This window comes from Prionailurus bengalensis, chromosome A2 (genome assembly GCF_016509475.1).
Source record: "Prionailurus bengalensis isolate Pbe53 chromosome A2, Fcat_Pben_1.1_paternal_pri, whole genome shotgun sequence".
NCBI classification, from domain to species: Eukaryota; Metazoa; Chordata; class Mammalia; order Carnivora; family Felidae; genus Prionailurus; species Prionailurus bengalensis.
The window spans coordinates 51,221,807-51,241,309 of record NC_057348.1 but is presented as its reverse complement, the minus strand read 5'-3'; the positions used below and the strand labels follow the sequence as shown (position 1 = coordinate 51,241,309).

The window sequence follows — 19,503 nt, the reverse complement described above, 5'->3', positions numbered from 1 at the left end:
AAATCAGTCTTTAAAGCCTTTCTACGAACCTCAGCCATCATCCTCTCTCATCTGTAAAATGGGCAAAAATGGGCATAATACATCAACCACCCCTGATCTAGTCCAGGGAAAAGAGAAGTAAAAGCCAGCTGAAATTGAGTTGGGGTCAGAATCGTCCTCTCCCCAAGTCCTGCTGGAAAATGCCCAAGTTTGGGGCGGTGGGAGGTGATGGAGGAAGAGTGGGGGTCGAAGCATGTGCCTCCTCTGACTGGCCCCAGTCCAGCCCCACCCACACTTCCTTTGAGTTGCTGCCTCGCTCACCCTGCACCAAATTTCTTCCCAAGGAAAGCCTTGCGCAAGAGGACCTTGGTCAGGTCCCTTGGCCCCCTGCCGACGTCCCAGGAGCAGTTTGTGCTCCCCCCCACCCCCCCAACCTGGCGCCTAGCCATCAACCCCAGGAACCCAGCCAGTCACGTGGCGCTTTGGTCTCTGGCTTGCTTCCTCAGGGATCCTGATTCAACTCCCTCTCCTCCCTTCCCCCTCCCAGTCCCAAGCCCTCAGGGCACCACACCTATTTTGAGGGGCAGGTGCAGGGGACTGGAACTTCAGCTCAGCCTCCCGAAGGAAGGGACTTCGGATCTGTTTTTCTGCCTGTCAGCTGGGGACCCCACCCTACGACTGTCTCCATTCTCTTCACTGTTTACTCTTGCTTTCCCCTTTCTCTACGCCCTCCATCACCACCCCCACCCCCCACCCCCCAACCCGCGTCAGTCTCCTGAGCCCTTTTGAGGGCCTGATTCCCTTCTGGGCACTGGGGGAAAGGGGACGGTGAGAAGAAAGGGGAGACAGAACCCAAGATTCCCAAGGGAGCTTCCAGGACTAGTCTGAAACTCCACAAGGCGACAGGGTGGAACTGGCCAGACTCTGGCATCACACAGACCTGGATTCGAATTTAATTTTGCCTCTGACCAACTGCTGATTTTGAACCCTTCATCTCTCTGGACCTCAGTTGTCCCCTCTGTGAAATGGGGGCCCTACGGAGAGGAAGGGAGGGAAAAGTCCAGAAGAGGAGCTGACCTGAACTAGGCGCTTCCCCTCCAACCGCCGCGCCCCTTCCCCAGCCCGGGAGCGCAGCTGTGCCTCCCAGTCCCTCGTCCCTCCGCCGCAGGCTCCTCCTCCACTGACATCAGAGCCGCAGGCGGGCGGAGGGAGCCAGCAGAGCCCGAGCCGAGCCTCAGCGAGGGAGCGGGCGGGCCAGGCGCGGAGCGGCGGCAGACAGCAGCCGGCAGCCAGAGCTCAGCGGCAGCCACTTCGGGCCTTCCAGCCAGCCCCGCGGCGGGGCAGCCGCAGGTACAGCCCGGGGACCAACCCGCCTGTGCTCCTGGGATCCGAGGAGGGGCGGCTGGACCCACCAGCCGCTGGATCCTCTCCCTCAGGGATGGGATAGGTGCCTAAGGGGGCTAGACTCTGGATGGGCAGGGCAGGGCAGGGCCTTTCTCTCCTACCTCTGCCCCCAGGCCCCGCAGGTGCCAGGCGGCCGGTGGGGAACTGAGTGGGTAATGTCGGAAGGTGGGAAGGGTGTGCGTGTGGGTGCGCCTGCGTTCAGATGGGTCTGAATGTGGAAGGACTGGGCATTGGAGCTATAAATATGTGGGGCCGTGTTGGGGTGTGCTAATGTCTTAGCACAGGCGTGTGCATCAGATACGGAGCTACAGTGTAAGGGTATCCTTATGGGTGGGGATATCTGGGAATCTGTTTTTGTTGCAAATGTGTGTCTAGGTGTTGTGCATGCTAGCATCTGGCTCAAGGGTGGTAAGAGTGGAGGCTATATGTGTATTGAGGATGTTTGAAGTTAGGTATGTAAGGAGTTGGGGTTCAGTTTGGAACATAGGAGCTTTTAGGGTGTATAGAAACAGGATGAAGGGTATGAGTGTATCTGGGATGTCTGGTACATAGGTGAGGAATGTGTGTGTGTGTGAGAGAGAGAGAGAGAGAGAGAGATGTGGTCTGAGTGTGTGCAGATGTGTGTTTTTGGGGTGTAAGAGGGATCTGTGGGAGGGATGTTGGGATGTGAGGATGTCAGGGGGAGTGTATCTTTGGACATGTGTGCTGATGCCTGGGTACACATGTATGATCAGGTGTTGGGGTATCTGGGGATGGAATGTACTGAATCTGGGGCAGGTATTGTGGGTGGAGCTTGGTGTGGTGTGTCCAGGTGCAGAGATATGTGTGTAACTAGAAGGGATGTATTTGCCAGGCCTCCAAGTGGGCTTTAAAACTGTGTTTCTAGAGCCTACCATCATATCTCCTTTCCTAGAAGTTTCTGCCCCTGGGATGGGTGGCTAGGACCCCCTGGAAACAAGGTCCTATCCAAGGAGTGGGGTCTCACACCAGGGACTCTAGTCAGGACACCTTCCTTTCATTCTCCCACAGGGGAAACAGGAAGTGCCCTCCTTGAGGTCACAGAGCATACTGGGTCTGAATGGGCTCCAGTCTGGCTGCATATTGGAAGGACAAGCTGAGAGTGGCCCTGTCAAAGTCCTTGGCACTCAGCAAGCTTAACTGGGCCCCAGCCAGTCATCATTTGGGCAACTTTGGACCCAGTCCATATCTGTATCCAACCTCAGTCTCCCTATTCTCCATCTGATAAATGGGGAGAGAACTCCCTGCTGACAGAGGTCTCTGAAGAAAGGTACAGGCTGGAGCAGGGTCAGAAGAAGCCAGGAGGGGACAGACTGGGTAGGACCATTTCTCAGGCTTCTGGGACCCAAACAGGGAGCCAGAAGGGAGAGTGGGTATAATAGGTGGCCTGGGGAGCTCCAGCTGTGGCTGCTGTTGCCATGGTAACAGTGCAGAAGGAGCTATTTAAAAACGTGGCTGAGATATTGCTGGAAGCCCAGGCTGCCGGAAACCTGATTTCCGAGAGACTGGGTGGAAGAAGAAAGAGGAAGGAGAGGAGACACCCCAGCAATTCCCAGGGTGGGGCTGGGACATTCCTGGTTCTGGAGACAGGGGGAACCCTCCAGGGCTGTGCACTTACTTGTACAAGCTGCTCTGGGGTCTTCTCTGCTGTTCTCCTGGAGGTCAGCGTCCTCCTGAGTGCTTTGATTTGGAGAGGGAGAAACCTGGAGCTGAATAAATGAACAAATGACTTTGTTGAAAAAAGAATTCTGCTGCCACCTTGAAGGATTTTCCTTTAGGCATGAGGATTTGTTGGGTGAACAAAAGACTAGTGAGTGAGTGAGTTTGCTGAATAACTTTGTCAAATGAATGAATCAAGGAATGAATATATGCAGGCTGAATGACTGAATGGGGCCTCAATTCCCTAAGTCCCAACATAGAAGGCTGGGCCCTACTGAGTCTTTTCCCTTCATTTCCCTTCTCAGGAGCCCTGGCTGTGGCCAGGGGGCAGTGGGCCATGCCGGGGGCAGTGGACGGCCCCAGCTGGAAGCAGGTGGAGGACATTAGGGACATTTACGACTTCCGTGATGTTCTGGGAACGTGAGTCTCAGGGCAGGCAAGCGGGGGTGGAGGGGGAGGCTGTTTGTGAGCAGGGGTGTGGGGTTGGAAAGGTCCTTACTCTTGGGCCTGGCTGGCTAGGGCGACTGCATCCAGGGTGGTACTTCCTCTGGTCAGTTTATCACTGCTTCCTGTTTGCTATAGTCCAGGCCCTGCAGCGGCCTTGCCATGGCCCAGTCTGGCTCATCTTTTCACTTCTGGCTGACAGTGGGTGGAACAGAGGCTGCTCTTGGCTGCAGCTCTGGGTTCCTGTGAAGAGAACAAAGTAGGGGAGAATGAAGGAGCCAGTCTTTCCAATGTTTGGCCAAGAGCTGGGGATTTTGGCCTAGGTTTAGGAAACGAAGCTGGGCATGGCTCTGTTCTCAGTGGTGGGAATCCAAAAATAACTCAAACCTGATCTTTTCCCCTCAAGTTGATCCTAAACATGTGATGGAAGTACACCCAGGGAAAATGACAACAGGGTATATGATGTGTTCCTGTTAAAGTCAGGAATGAGGACTTTGTAGAGCTCAGAGTGGTAGCTACTGCCTAGAGCTAGGGACTGAAGGATGAGTAGAAGTGCACTTATCAGAGAGGGAGAAGGGCATTCCAGCCAGAAGGAAGAGCCTAAGCAAAGGCTGAGAAGCATGTTATGTGTGGAAAGAGGTGAAGAATGATAGAGTTGTAATCAGAGGCTAGGGGAAGAGTGGAAGATGCTTCTCTCTGAGAAGAGAGAACAGGTCATGTAAGACCTTGAAAGCCAAGCTATGGGGGCTAGACTTTATCTCATGGACCATAGGAAAACATTTAAGATATTTTGATGGGTTTGCAATTCAGGATAGTCACTCTGGCCAAAGCATGGAGGGTAAATTGGAGAGGGACATGACTAGAAACCAGCATTGAGGCTATCACAGTCACTAGTTATTCTGATGATTGAGATTTTGCCATGAGAGATGCTTTTCTTTGACTTAGACTTCTTATCCCAGGCAACACAAATAGTCCTAGAAAGAAGATGCTAGGAAATCTTCCTTCATCAGTGAACTTTAGTACATGAGTTTGTTCTTTTCTAACTAACTTGTAAAATATTGCTTCTCAACAATCAGTGAGCATACAGATCATCTGAGGAGCTTGTTAAAAATACAGATTCTGATTTAGTAAGTCTGAGGTTAAGGCCTGAGATTCTGCACTTCTAAAAAGTCCCCAGGTGATGCTGATGGTTCTTCAAATTTATAAAAGGTGTTAAGTAAACCATGACTGAAATTGTAGCAGAAAAAGAAATGAATCAATTTTGCATGGATCAAAATGCCCAGGGCATAAACTTCAGGCATGGCTGGATCCAGGGGCTCACATGATGTTATCAGGAAATTATCTTTGTCACCGGGAAATTTCTTAGCTCTGATTTCATTTGTGTTGCCTTCATTCTCAAGCAGGCCCTCCTCAAGTGGTGGCAAAGATAACCACCAAAAGCTCCAGGGTTGCATCTTATCAGCTTGGAAGGAAAAAGAGCACCTTATTCTCAAAGTGCCAGTAACCTGGCTTGCATCACGTGACCCAATTACTGTCGCCAAGGATAGACTATTCTGATTGGCCAGCCGCGGGTCACGTGACCACCTCAGGGACCAGGGGTTGGAAGAGTGATGTAGGGAGGCTCATCTCATCTTCATGGTCCACAGGTGGTCATGATACCCATAGGGGTATGAAGGAAGGGCTGAAGGGAAGCTAAGGTTCCAGTTCCTCACCTCATGAATCCCCTTTCTTTGCAGGGGGGCCTTCTCAGAGGTAATCCTGGCAGAAGATAAAAGAACTCACAAGCTGGTGGCCATCAAATGCATTGCCAAGAAGGCTCTGGAGGGCAAGGAGGGCAGCATGGAGAACGAGATCGCTGTCCTGCATAAGTGCGTGGACCACACTGTCTCTGTGTGGGTTGACCCTGCCTTGACTCCTCCTATTCTCTTCTACCTCTGCTTTGGGCAAATCATTTAACCTATGAGCCTCAAATTGCTCATTTATAAAATGGGGTAATAATCTCCACTTGGTAGGATTGTGGAGCACTTTAGAGGTCCCTTTATTTCAGGTGTCTGCTGCAACAGCTAATGCCACTGCTTGTTTATAGTGGCTTAACTTGTTCATTCAGATCTAAAAGTCAATCCTTGAATGTAGCTTGGACCATCACATCTCAACTGGTGTTACTGAAGACCTACCTCAATTCCCCGTACACATTAAAGCCACTCAGGAAGTTCAAAAATACCTGTCTCACAGCCCCCTGACTAAATCAATAACCAACTGTCTATGATTTGCTTATACTTGTGTGTAACCTGCTGCCCTCACTGGAAAGCTTATGGAGAACCTTCACTTCTATCCTCTCGCCTGAGTTTTCCAACCACCCTGGTCAGGGATTAACTGGTCATTTCCACTATTGGGTGTAGGAGGGGGCCTGAGGTCCAGAGAGGGTAAGGGATTTGCCCAAGGTCACAAAGCAACTTTGTGGCAGAGCCATGGCCCCTGTCAAGCTCAGTCACCATCATCGGTTCATTTATTGAGCATTCACTGTGTGCCAGACATTGTGCCAAGATTCTTACCTGCATTTTCTCACGTGATCCTCACTCCAACTCTTTGAGGGAAGTACTGTCACTGGCTTCATATTATAGATAAGGAAACAGGCTTAATATTCAATGAATAAGTGAGCACTTACTCTACACCCGGTGTGGGAGGAACAATGGTAACATAAAGCCCCTGGTCTCCTGGAGCTGGCATTCTGGTGGGGGAGGCTGATAAACTTATAAACACAGACACTTTTTCTTTTTCTTTTATTTTTTAATTAATTAATTAATTATTATTATTATTATTTTTTTTAAGGTAGGCTCCATGCCCAGTGTGGAGCCCAATGTGGGGCTTGAACTCAAAACCCTGAGACCCAAGGCCTGAGCTGAGATCAAGAGTCAGATGCTTGGGGTGCCTAAGTCAGTTAAGCTTCTGACTTTTTTTTAAACGTTTATTTATTTTTGAGAGACAGAGTATGAGCAGGGGAGGGGCAGAGAGAGAGGGAGATACAGAACCTGAAGCAGGCTCCAGGCTCTGAGCCGAAGTTGGACGCTTGACCAACTGAGCCACTCCAAGCTTCTGACTCTTGATCTCAGCTCAGGTCATGATCTCATGGTTCACGAGTGTGAGTCTGTGCTGTCAGCACAGAGCCTGCGTGGAATTCTTTCTCTCCTCTCTCTCCCTCTCTTTCCACCCCCTCCCCCGCATGTGCACACTCTCTCTCTCTCTCTCAAAATAAATAAAAACAAAGAATCACTTGTTTAACCGGCTGAACCACCCAGGCACCCAGAAACATGTTAAAATCATATATTGATCAGTGTTGTGAGGTAAAAAGATTTGTCCCCAAATAGCACATAGTGGAGGCAGGTTAGACCGAGGTGTGTCTGATGCCAGAGCCCAGTGTTTATCTCTCTGTGCTCTCCTACCTTCCATTACATCATAATAAATCATGGTGAATCAGCTTTTCCTTTTGGGACCCAGAACCCTGGTTTGTCCTGCCTAGGTCTACAGTGGTGGTTCTTCAAGGTGAGTGTAGGAAAGTGGCTGAGCTATCCTCAGCTCTGAACCACCTCATTTCTCCTTTCAGGATCAAGCACCCCAACATTGTAGCCCTGGATGACATCTATGAGAGTGGGGGCCACCTCTACCTCATCATGCAGCTGTGAGTGGCCTCACCCCTTGCTCACATCTCTCCCCCCCGCCCCTCCCTAGCTTCTCTGGCCAGACTGCCCTGTCCTCGGCTGCAGGGTGTCCGGTGGAGAACTGTTTGACCGCATTGTGGAGAAAGGCTTCTACACGGAGCGGGATGCCAGCCGCCTCATCTTCCAGGTGCTGGACGCCGTCAAGTACCTGCACGACCTGGGCATCGTACACCGAGATCTCAAGGTGGGGTGCAAGGGTGTGTGGTGAGCTGGGGTGCCGAGTGCAGCCTCCACATACCCCTCATTGTGTGATCTGGGGCAACTCTTACCCCATCCCTGAGCCTCGGCTTCCCATCTGCAAAATGCACCCTGTAAACCCTAAACTGCCTCCTCCCGTTCCGGTTTGGACGCTCAAATGGACACCCAGGTGAATGGTGCTGCTATTTTATCCAAATAGTGCCTTGGCCTTTTTTTGATAATAAAAGTCCCACTTTGCTCTTTGTAGAAAACTTTTGGATGGGACAGCAAAACATAAAGAAGGAAGCCAGAAGCCCCTGTGAAACCCTACACCTCAGAGACTATGATGGGGTTCACATTTTGTAGTACATCTCCTCCAGTCTAGAAGAGCGCTGGGGTGAGACAGATCTGGACTTGAATTCTGTCCCTGCTACTCCCTAACTATAGGTTCTCAGGCAAGTCCCTTTGCCTCTCAAGGCATCCGTTTTCTGACCTGTAAATTGGGATTAGGCTGACTGGCCTGATAGGGATGTGGTAAGGATGAAATCAAGCACTAGCACAAGATCTGGCACAAAGTAGGTGCTTGAAAATTCTTTAGGGCCTCACAATACAAATCTGGCTTATGGAAAACTCCCACTCACATTCCCAAGTCCCCTGTCTTTTCTGGCCCTTGTCTTTTACTTTTAACTTCCTTGAGAACTTCCTTGAGTTTCTTGTGCCTCCAACCAAGATGGCAGCTGTGAAGCCATAGTGGCTTTTGGGGTGATGTCTTTGAGGTGGTGCTTGGAGAAGCAGAAGGTTCTGCCAGCCTCTGGCCATCTCTACCTCTTCCTTCCCCTCCACCTTCCAAGCCAGAGAATCTGCTGTACTACAGCCTGGATGAAGACTCCAAGATCATGATTTCTGACTTTGGCCTCTCCAAGATGGAGGACCCTGGCAGTGTGCTCTCCACAGCTTGCGGGACCCCAGGATATGTGGGTATGGAGCACCCTGGGCGGGGGCCATGGATAGGGGAGAAATCAGAAGCTGCAGGGCAGAGATCTGTCACCACCATGTCTCCTTCCTTCCATAGCTCCTGAGGTCCTGGCCCAGAAGCCCTACAGCAAGGCAGTGGATTGCTGGTCCATTGGGGTCATTGCCTACATTCTGTGAGTAGGGTCTTGGCCATTGGGGCATGTGGCTCTAGCATTCTCCTCTCCCCTACTTTGCCCTCTTTCTCCTCTCTGCTATTTCTTCCTGCCATCCAAGTGTATACCTACCTATTAATGACTAATATTATTCCATTCAACACATACTTTGTTTCTGGCACTGTGCTAAGTACTGGGGATTTAAGAGAAGAAAACAAAGTGCCTGCCCTGAGAGAGCAAAAATTCTAGTACAGTAGACAGACAATAAACAAGTAAATCTATAAAATGTCAGGTAGTAAAATACTATGAAGAAAAATCAAGCAGGGTTAGGGAGATGGGGATGGATGCCATTTTAGGTAAGGAGGTCAGGAAAAAAGGCATTTCTTAGGCTATCTCCTGGATGAAGTGAGGGAGACAGACATTTGAGGTGTGGGGGAAGACATTCGAAGTGTGGGGGCAGAGGGAACAGCAAATGCAAGGCCCTGAGGAAGGAAAGACGGTAGCAAATTAAGAAACAGGCCAGTGTAGCTGGACAGGAGTGAACAAGGCACAGAGGGGCAGATTTCCCCTTTGTAAAAGGGGGAACTGCTTCCTGTGGGTGTTGCCTGACTCTTGAGACTACCTCAAAGCTCCATATTGGAGCCAATGGGTACACTGAAAGTGGAAATGAGGAGGAGTTTCTCCCTGCCCAGGCTCTGCGGTTATCCCCCCTTCTATGACGAGAATGATGCCAAACTCTTTGAACAGATTTTGAAGGCCGAGTACGAATTTGACTCTCCTTACTGGGACGACATCTCTGACTCTGGTATTTGATGCTTTGCCATCTTCCCCTGGGCCCTACCTCTGGTCAGACTCCCCAGCCCCAAACTAAGAGCTGTCTTTGAGACCAGACACCAAGCACCCCAGGTGCTTCCCTCTGCCTGGCCCCAGGCTGAGAAACTTGTAGGCATTCGTTCAGTCTTCAAAACTAGTATTTTTGAAAATACCACACCCAATGACTTCATTATGCCTGAAATACCACCATAGAAGTTTTCATATGTTCTTTTGTACCTCTTACTAGGAGGCAAAACTGTGAAGCCATTATTGGTCACTTACACATCAGTGTGAATATACTGAGCAGAATCTTTTTTAAGAACAAGTTTTTTTTAAGGGAAAAAGGAGAGAACTGGAAGGCTGGGGTAGGTGGGGGGAGCTTAGAGACTAAGAGTACAGGTGGGGTCGGGCGGTACATACACAGATCTGGCCTCTTGTCTTGCTTGGATGCCAGGCCAGACCCAAGGGGGTGGGTTTTGTGTTGGGGGTATCCACAGGTACCATCATGCTATTTCTCTTTGCTGTTTTCTTGGGGATTCAGCCAAAGACTTCATCCGGCACTTGATGGAGAAGGATCCAGAAAAGAGGTTCACCTGTGAGCAGGCCTTGCAGCACCCGTGGTGAGAGCTCCAATAAGCTGCAGGCTGGGGTGGGGTCTGGGGCCCCCAAACCTGTCTTTGCCTTCATAGACAACCCTCCACACACCCCTATCCTAGGATTGCAGGAGATACGGCTCTAGATAAGAATATTCACCAGTCGGTGAGCGAACAGATCAAGAAGAACTTTGCCAAGAGCAAGTGGAAGGTGAGCCCATGTCCCTAGTCCTGGGTCCCAGCCTCCCCAGACGTCCTCCCCACCTCTCTCCAGGCCTCAGCTCACACAGCATCTAGCACCATGTCACAGTAACTGCTCAGGGACACTTACAAGAACTTCATTCATTCATTCATTCATTCATTCAACACTCCCTGACACTCTATCCCAGTGAGTCCCTGACTGCCAAGAACAGTATAATTCTTTTTTACTGTTTGTTTGTTTATTTATTTAGAGAGAGAGAGAGAGAGAGACTGCGAGTGGGAGAAGGGCAGAGAGAGGGAGGAGAGAGAATCCCAAGCAGCCTCCATGCTCAGTGTGGAGACTGATTCGGGGCAAGATCCCATGAGCCATGAGATCTTGACCTGAGCTGAAATCAAGAACTGGATGCTTAACCAACTGCACCACCCTGGAACACTATAATTCTTAAAGAGACATCTACTCCAACCTATGGGGTCCTGGAAGGGACATATGATGGCCTGATAGACCTGTCAGACCTGACAGCTGAGTAGGAATTAGCCAGGTACAACAGAACAATGTCTGAGGCAGAGAGGACCAGTATGCAGAAGTCCAGGGGCAAGAGAGTGAGTATGTCCATTCAGGGAAGTGCAAGTAGTAAGTCTGGATGGAATGGAGGGGCTGTGGGGCAAGAGCCCAGACTGGAGATGGAAGTAGAGGCCTTGAGTGCCACAGTGGAGAACTAACTTGGTCCTGAGGACACTGAGGAGACCCAGGATTTTTAGCAGTAACCTGCCCTCTGGAAAGGGCTCTCAGGATGCAGAGAGAGGTATGGAGTCAAGGCTGGGAGACCCCTTAGAAGGCTGTGGCAGAGATGTGGGCAGGAGACAGTGAGGGCTTGGACCAGAGAACAGTGGATGGCTCAGGAGTCCTTTAGGAGGTAGAACTGACAAGAAGTGATGGTAGAAGAGATGTTGGCAGAGAGAGGAGATGTCAAAGGCTGGCCCAAGATTTTGGTTGGGGAAAAGGTGAATGGCGGTACTGTTACTGAGATGGGGATCCCAGGGGCACACAACTGTCTTGGGGTGGATGACTATGGTTTTGGACATGGTGAATATGAAGGATGTGTGGGACACCTTCGTAGATATGTTAAATAGAGAATGATACACATACTGGGGTAAGTTATTTAACCTGTCTGTGCCTCAGTTTTCTCCTCTGGCAATGGTGACGCTAATAGTATCCACCTCAAAAACCTTTGTGAAGATTAAATGAATTGCCAAATAAGGTGCTTAGAACAGTGCCTGACACATACTGCTATTTTAAGTGCTTGCTATGATGTGAATATGAATTTATACATAAAGGGTTGTATATACTTGTTCATGTATACACATTACACACACACACACACACACACACACATATATATATGCATGTTATCTGTGTAAATACATAATGTGGCTGAATGTAATTTAATAAAGCCTTGTAGAGGTTTCAGGGAGTTTTAGGGGATCAACCAATAACACCTGAATGAAAATGACAAAACCACCCCATGAATCTCACTGCCAGACCCTGTCCCATGATCTCCAGCTCTCAAAAGTCCCTTCTTCCCCTTCTCCCCACAGCAAGCCTTCAATGCCACGGCCGTGGTGCGGCATATGAGAAAGCTACAGCTGGGCACCAGCCAGGAGGGGCAGGGACCAACGGCGAGCCATGGGGAGCTGCTGACACCAGCAGCTGGGGGTGAGGACCAGTGCTCTGTGGAAGGGCATGGGTGGGAAGAGACATACAGGCTGGAGTGGAGGGTCTGCTCCTACGACCAATCTTGTTCTCTCTCCCCATGTAGGGCCAGCGTCTGGCTGCTGCTGTCGAGATGGCTGTGTGGAGCCGGGCTCAGAAATGTCCCCTACTCTGCCCCCCCAGCTCTAGGGCCCCAGATCCAGGGTCCAGATCCTTTGTGTGGGAGGGGTTGGGGCAGCCTGCTCCCCTTCCCTCCCTGAATTGGAGTTACCCAGCCTCACTGCCTTCCCACCCCTTTCCCTATCACTCTTCCACTGCATTTTCCATACAAATGTTTCTATTTTATTGTTCTTTCTTGTAATAAAGGGAAGAGATAAAAACATAGTAGCTCTGTCTCACCAGATAACCTCCACCCCACAATGTTGTGCAAACTACTTAATGTGAGGGTACCTGGCCCCTGAGGTAGCTGCAAGAAGCCCTCTCCCCAACATGAGACTGGATGGGGAAGAGAGGTGGGGAAAGGTATTTGGGGTATCCCTTTGTCCAGTGCCCCCCACCTAGCCTTCAAGGCCTGTAGATCTCCTGCGCTTTGCTGGTGGCTCCTGAGCTCGGTGGAGTTGGCGCAGGTCAGCACTGAACAGCACCTGGGGACAGTGGGGAAGGACACTGCATGGGGTCAGGGTACACGGGGTCAGGACTGATGGGGCCAGTGGCAGTGTGGAGAGGTATACAGGCAGCAGGGCCAGGGCGAGGAACATCCACTAGAGTCAGGACTGGGGTGGGTAAAGAGTCCAGTAGGGTCACCTGAAATGGTGGTGGTGGAAGGGTCTACTGGGTCAGGACAGGGGGAGGAGTCTTATGGGGTCTGGGCTGGAGGAGGAGAGGGAGCCTCAGAACACTTACTGCTTGGGCCCAGCCAGCATAAGGTCCCCACAGGCTCCGGAAAAAGTTTCCTATGCCAGAAGTGAAAAGGTGAAATTAATTGGCCTTCCTACTTATTCCCTATCCACAGGAGTGGGATTTTACAGAGAGGTATGAAAAGTTTCTACCACCTCAGCCCGCTGCTAGCCCCAGCATCCCACTCTTTCCTTACCCAGTTCCTTATTAGCCTGGGGGCTTGGACCCTTGGCCTGGGACATGGTGGGGTGCCAGCTGTAGTCACGCTGGGCAATCTGCCACATGTGGATATCCACGGGCACGGCCTGGGGCTTGTCTAGGGCCATCAAGCAGATGCAGTCAGCTACCTTTAAGAGACAAAGAGTGAGCCACAGAGGAGGAAAGACAGGATCCAACCAGCATCCTATTTCTAGTCCCAAAGTTGGCTGCTTCCTCCTCCACTCTGAGGTTACTATTATTTTATATTTTCAATCAATACACACTCTCTTTTAATAATTTTAAAAATAGATATGATGAGGGGTGCCTGGATGGCTCAGTTGGTTGAGAGTCCTACTTGTCTCAGGTCATGATCTCACGGTTCATGAGTCTGAAACCCATATTGGGCTCTGTGCTGACAGTTCAGAACCTGGAGCCTGCTTCGGATTCTGTCTCCCTCTCTCTCTGCCCCTTCCCAGCTGATGCTCTGTCTGTCTGTCTGTCTCTCTCTCTCTCTCAAAAATAAGTAAACATTAAAAAATTTTTTTTAAAATAGGTATGATGCGAGTGCCACTGTGTAAACATCTATGTAGGCCAGGTCCTCATCATAACCTGGGAAGAAGGCAGTTACTACATCTATTCTGCAGACAAAAAAGTGAGATTCCGAAAGATGAAGTGACTTGGCCAAGGTTACATGGCTAGGAAGAGGCATAACCAAGATTTAATGTTAGGTTGAGGTTCTTTAAAAAAACTTAAAAAAAAAAAGTTTTTTAAACAAAACTCTATTTTTTAAACTATAGGGAAGTATAAAGAAGAAAACAATAAATGCCAAATTCCCAATCATCTTACTGCTAGCTAACCTTGTTGATATTAAACAAAAAGATTTAGAAGTACGTAAAATTTCAAGATAAAAACAACATGAAAAGGAGAAACATCTTCTGATTTGTCTTCCCAAATGTAACCACTCTTAAGCTTCCAATGATTCCTTCTGGAAAATTCTGCATACATAGAGCAGTGTATATGTGCATTGGAACAAATGGCCTTTCTAAAAAATGCACTCAAGGGACAATGTCATTTTTTTAAAAAGTCTATTTATTTATTTATTTTAAAAAGTAATCTCTATACCCAGTGTGGGGCTTGAATTCATGACCCTCAGATCAAGAGTTGCATGCTCTTCTGACTGAGCCAGCCAGGTGCCCTGGGACAATATCCTTTATACTCTTTCTGCACTTTGCATTTTTTCTAATAAAACATCTGCTTGGATCCTTTCTCCTTTTTGCCCTGCCTCCAGAAGCCAAGCATGTACCCAGCTCTCAGGCCTGCCTTGTCTCCTTCTCTGCTACTCTCTGCGTGGATGGTGAGGGTAGCTCCTGTCCCCCTGGGACATTACCTTGGTGCCCACCCCAGGCAAGGTGCAGAGGGCCTTGTGGGCCTCCTCGTAGGGGGCCTTGTGCAGCTGCTGCAGCCAGGGCAACCCGCCCTGTTCTTCTAGGATGGCTCGGGCACTGGCATTCACGTAGCGGGCACGATACCCCAGGCCCAGCTTCCTGAGCTGAGCTTCTACCTCTGGCCCTGTGGGTGAATGGGGAAGAAAGCAGGGGTCAGGGATCCTCAAATCTTTCCTGTCTTTAGGCTAGTGTGTGAGGCCTCTACCCCCTACAGGAATGCTTTCCCTAAGAACCTCTCTCCCACCTCATCACCCTCTGTGAGACCCCAGGACACTTGCATATTCAAAAGAAAGGGTTAAAGCCTGAGTTTGCTCCTCTGCAAATATTTTCTGAGCACCTACTACCCAGTGTTGGTCACTGGAGCAGGGACTAAGAAGGACTTGCTGCCCTGGAGGAACTCCCCAGTTATCCTTCCCAAAGTGCATTTACACCCATGATCTAAAATAATGGTCATGGGGCGCCTGGGTGGCGCAGTCGGTTAAGCGTCCGACTTCAGCCAGGTCACGATCTCGCGGTCCGTGAGTTCGAGCCCCGCGTCAGGCTCTGGGCTGATGGCTCAGAGCCTGGAGCCTGTTTCCGATTCTGTGTCTCCCTCTCTCTCTGCCCCTCCCCTGTTCATGCTCTGTCTCTCTCTGTCCCAAAAATAAATAAACGTTGAAAAAAAAAATTAAAAAAAAAATAATGGTCATAATAACAATAACAGCTTCTATTATCAAGTGCTGGGTATTATGCATGGGCAAAGTACTTTAGGTACATTATCATGCTTTTCTCAAGGAACCGGACAACAGTATGGCTATTTTCCCAATTTTACAGATGGAGAAAATAAGAACTTAGAAGAGGTTAATAACTTGTTCAAAAAAGGACATGGTGGAGATGGGATCTTGTACCCAGGTCTGAGAAACCAATGCCTGTGCTCTTAGCCTATTAGAGCACCCTGCCTCACGACTGCTTTACTCACCACTCAAACCCTTCTGGATAGAAACTGTTATTCCCATCCTACAAACAAGAGAAGCTTCAATAGGTAAATGAATTCTTTCGGTCTTATGACTACTAAGCTGGGAGCTGAGACCCAACACTGGGTTTCTTTTTTTCCCCCCAATACTGGGTTTCTAAGCACCAAAAACATTCTCTTTTCTCTAGGTATCCTGTCTCCTTGCTATGCAGTCCTTAAGCACTTCTTCTAGGTTTATTCTCACATCTACCAACTGATATATTTGCTTCTGTAAAATACTTCCCTCACAAGGCTGGTATAAAGAACATATATGTTCTTGGATGCAAAATTGTTGGGTTCACTGTAGAGTTAGCAACTTTAATTTTCTGCATACTTCCTGTATGTCAAATACTGCACTATGTGCAGCATGTGTATTTCTTTACTTAACCCTTGTGGCAACTCTGATAGGTAAGTGCCATTATTCTCCCATTCCACAGATGAAGAAACTGAAACACAGAGTGATTAAATAATGTGCTCCAGGTCATATAGGTAGATGTCAAATGCCAAAAGAATTCAGATGTAGGTATTCTCCAGAAGAGTGGTCTTAACCCCATACTACTGTATACTATGTGTTTTTTAAATTTTTTATGAAGCAGTGAACCTATGGGGTAAAAAGCACAGGCTAGTGAGGTGCTGACATTTCAAGGACAGACAGGGAGGATGAAGCAGGGCTGATCAGACCAGGCAAGATGGTTCTGGATGAGGAGGGTGTTTGGGAAGGCAGGAAGCTTTGAGATGGGAGATGGGGACCAGGGGAGAACGAACAGACCCTGAAAGCTATTGGAGGGTCTGAGCGCAGGGACCCACCTACTCACCAGCCAGGGCCTGCAGGCTGGGGAAGCCATGGTAGGTGACATCATCCAGCTGGATGAGCTGAGGTCCGAAAGCCTGGCAGAGGCGTTCTACCATGCCAGTTATGCGAGCAATGTTGTTGTTGGAGGAACAGATGAAGGAGAAAAGGCACTCGACGGGGTCCTGTTGCAGAAGTCGAACACCTGGAGACCAGAAAGGTAGGCGGTAGGATACAGACCTGGTGTCAGGAGTGGCCTCTTCCCACCCTCAGATCCTAGGCACTGAAGATCTAGGAGGATCTAGGGGAATGAGGGAAAGCGTTGATAGAGAAAACAACACCAGAGAGCTCATTCCTCATAGGTCGGGGTTATCTTTACATTCCAGGGATAAAGAAGCCACAGTGTAAACACAACGAGCGTGGGGATTTGTGTCCATGGGGATTTGTGTCCGTTTTGTTCACATAGCAGATGCTCTGCAAATATTTACAGAATGAATGAGGTCACCTGTCCCAGGTCACACAGCCAGGATTTGGCTCAATATCCTGTCACCACACTATGGTAATCAGCAAAACAATAATAGTAATAATAATTACTATGTGTCAGGCACTATTCTAAGCAAAACTTTACACGTATTAGCTCCTTCAATCCTCATAAAATCTTATGAGGTGGATTATAATCCCCATTTTACAGATGGTGAAACTGCATAATTTAACCAAATTACAAGAACTCCAACCCCTGTCCCAATCCTTGTACTCACCTTGGAATTTGTGAGCCACCTCTTGAAAGTGGGGGTCCACGGAACTCCAGTGGTGATATAGTTGAGCCAGGCTGACATCCAGCTGGAAGTACTGGTGCACAGTCTTTAGCTCTTCTGGTGTGGGCCTGCCAACCCAACCCTTGTCCCCTCGGTACACAGTACAGTAGATCTGCTCCTCAGTCTGGGTCAGTGTCCACACTTGGTTCCCCAGCACGCCAGTCCAGTGCGCAGGGTTTTGCTCCCTCCACCTGAGCCCCCAGGCACACAGCAACTCTGGTACTCAGTTTTCCTTCTTGCACCCTTTGGGGCCCTCCCATCCTACAACAGCTCCATACACAACACTGACTTAGGAAATGCAAAGTCGTTTGATTCTCACAACACGGCACTGGCCTTTTTTTGGTTTCTTTTGTTAAAGTTTTTTTTATTTTGAGAGCGAGTGTGTGTGTGCGTGTGTGTGTGTGCGCGCGCGCTTGCACTTACGCGGGCAAGGGGCAGAGAGGGGGGAAAGAGAATCCCAAGCAGGCTCCACGCTGTCAGCGCAGCGCCCAGGCACCCGCATTGCACTGGCTTTTTACCTCCACCTTAGAAAGGAGATAAACAGGCTCACCACCCGCGTCTGCTTCCTCTTCTGCACCCTGAGGTTTCTTCCATCACCCCCAAAATTCCTTTACATTCCAGAACTGCAGTGTTGAGGGGCCAAGAATCAGGGTCACTCACCGGAAGGACTGTCCGGAAGCCAGAACCAGGTCCAGGCGCAGTTCCGAGCGTGGACAGGGGATGGAGGCCCACAGGGCCGGGAAAGAGGCTAGAGTACGATGTCTCATGCTCCAGAGCAAAAAGGACCCAGCTAACAATTCCACGCCAGGCTCCGCCCCATAATGGCCCCGCCTACTCAGTACCAGCTCCACTCATCGCCAAAAGACCGTGACCACACAGTCAGCACTCTTTAAGGCCTTGCCCACTAAGCCCTAGCCTCTAAAGGTTTATTGAAGGCCCGCCCAATTTCATTTAATTCCTCCACTCCCTGCAGGCCCCGCCCCTTACAGTCCACCAGGGCACCAACCCTCCTGACCTTTCCCGTTATGAATGCTCTCCCGGCCACGCCTCCTGGCGCGCACCACTGCGCTCAGAGCTGCCGCGACTTCGGCAAGCGCGCGCAAACGCACTCTTCCGGCTTCTCCAGGGAGCCGACTTGGCTCTCACCGGAAGTAGGATGCAAGCCTGGCTTATTGGATCCGGAGGTAGCCAATCCGCGCAGAAGAGGCACCAATGAGAATAGGGTGTGACGGCGGATGGGCGGGTCTCTCCGAGAGGCCGCAGCGGTTGGCGCGCGCTGGGCTCGCTGCCCGCTCTCGGCCTTGCCTTTGGGGTTATCTGCACTGGGCACGCAAGGGTATCCGATCCCCGCGCCCCGCCGACCGGTCGCAGAATGCGCCCTCAGGCCCCAATCCGCACTGCCAGATCTCCTCGGAACCCTGGGGTTCCTCATGGCTTGCTCGTCCGCAGAGCCAAATCCTGTCCCCCACCACCCCCAGAGAGCCTTTCTCCACTGAACCTCTCCAGTCAGATATTCGCCCTCCTGACTGAGAATTGGACCCGAACACAGCTCGGGCCCCTCCGAGTGGCCGAGACGTCTCCACAGCGTCCGCCGCTTGAGGATTGAGTCTTCGCGCTCGCCCGCTAAGCCGTTCCCCTCCAAGGCCTCGCCGAGCCTCGACTCCAGTCAGGTCTCTTCAGAGTTCACTCCGTCAGAGACCGTCCTCTGACTGCCGCGCCCCGCGCTACCCAGCCACTCCACCCAGCTGCTCCCTTCAGTCGCAGGGCATTCCTTAAACAATGCTCCATCATCTCACACCCTGTGCCCACTGGGGCGTGTGGGCCCGAGGCAGCCCGTCTGCCTCTTCCAGTTTCCAGGGCGGGCTGCCTGGGCCCAAGAAAGATGTGTTATGTAATTTCTTCCCTTCTGGAGGAAGACAGTAAGCAAGGACCTAGGAGACATGAACTTTATCTGGGCCACTTTTCACCTCATAGCGCTGTGATATGAGGTTACTTTCAGTGAGTAGACCGCAAATTCCTTAAGGGCAAGATTTGTGACCCACCCGCAGTACCTAGTAGGGAGGAGCATCACGTGCATGGTTATCATCAGACAAATGCTATTTTTGTCTGTTCCACTCCAAAGCTGCAAGGCCCTGGGCAACTACCTCCTGTGGCTGTCTCCTCTCTAGGTGTGCCAGCCCACAGGTGTCCCATACTTGGAAAGCATTCCTGCAGTAACTGAATGAATCATCGGTAAAGGAGATGCCAAGGTTGGGAATGAATGCAGAGCAATCCTCTACATACCTGCTACGTCCCCAGTTAAACGGGAAGGTCACAGCTATGGGGACTCCGAAGCACTTGGGACTAACCTATTGGCAAAGGACTTGAAGCCTCTGAAATTCATGAAGGAGACGTAGACTTCTTCTAGCAGTTAGTTCTGAATACTGGCTAAAGAGCCAGCTTTGTAGACAAAGACCGGAGTTCAAATCCTAGCTCTGCGCCTTCCTAGTTGTGGGAACTTAGGCAAGTTACTTCATTTTTCTAAA

General features: G+C 50.2%; 2 protein-coding genes across 6 annotated transcripts in view; one reads left to right on the top strand and one right to left on the bottom strand.

Annotated features, from left to right (window-relative positions):
• OGG1 (8-oxoguanine DNA glycosylase) overlaps window positions 1-18,465 on the bottom strand; it is a 45,249-nt gene extending 26,784 nt beyond the window's left edge. Inside the window, exons 1-7 of one of the 4 annotated variants that reach the window (XR_006298391.1) lie at window positions 17,639-18,465; window positions 16,922-17,169; window positions 16,189-16,368; window positions 14,325-14,506; window positions 12,936-13,086; window positions 3,560-3,747; window positions 3,020-3,110 (exon numbers count right to left, since the gene is read on the bottom strand). Coding sequence is in view for 3 of the 4 variants with exons in the window: in XM_043588084.1 (XP_043444019.1) it covers window positions 12,400-12,486; window positions 12,746-12,795; window positions 12,936-13,086; window positions 14,325-14,506; window positions 16,189-16,368; window positions 16,922-17,169; window positions 17,639-17,745 (1,005 nt within the window). In the remaining variant the exon portion in view is untranslated. Of the gene's footprint in view, window positions 1-3,019; window positions 3,111-3,559; window positions 3,748-11,555; window positions 12,509-12,745; window positions 12,796-12,935; window positions 13,087-14,324; window positions 14,507-16,180; window positions 16,369-16,921; window positions 17,170-17,638 lie in introns of those variants that run through there. The other 3 variants (XM_043588085.1, XM_043588084.1, XM_043588086.1) reach the window with 3 other exon arrangements.
• Window positions 769-12,226, top strand: CAMK1 (calcium/calmodulin dependent protein kinase I). 2 transcript variants are annotated; one of them, XM_043588079.1, is made up of 12 exons: window positions 769-1,329; window positions 3,366-3,480; window positions 5,241-5,372; window positions 7,106-7,180; window positions 7,266-7,404; window positions 8,174-8,375; window positions 8,470-8,545; window positions 9,217-9,329; window positions 9,879-9,957; window positions 10,054-10,141; window positions 11,728-11,845; window positions 11,949-12,226. In XM_043588079.1, the coding sequence occupies exons 2-12, from the start codon at window positions 3,398-3,400 to the stop codon at window positions 12,029-12,031; spliced, it is 1,188 nt and encodes a 395-aa protein (XP_043444014.1). In that variant the 5' UTR covers window positions 769-1,329; window positions 3,366-3,397; the 3' UTR covers window positions 12,032-12,226. The 2 variants fall into 2 exon arrangements, with proteins under 2 accessions (XP_043444014.1, XP_043444015.1); XM_043588080.1 differs by having other exon boundaries at window positions 774-1,329; window positions 8,249-8,375.
• Window positions 18,466-19,503: the final 1,038 nt, after the last annotated feature.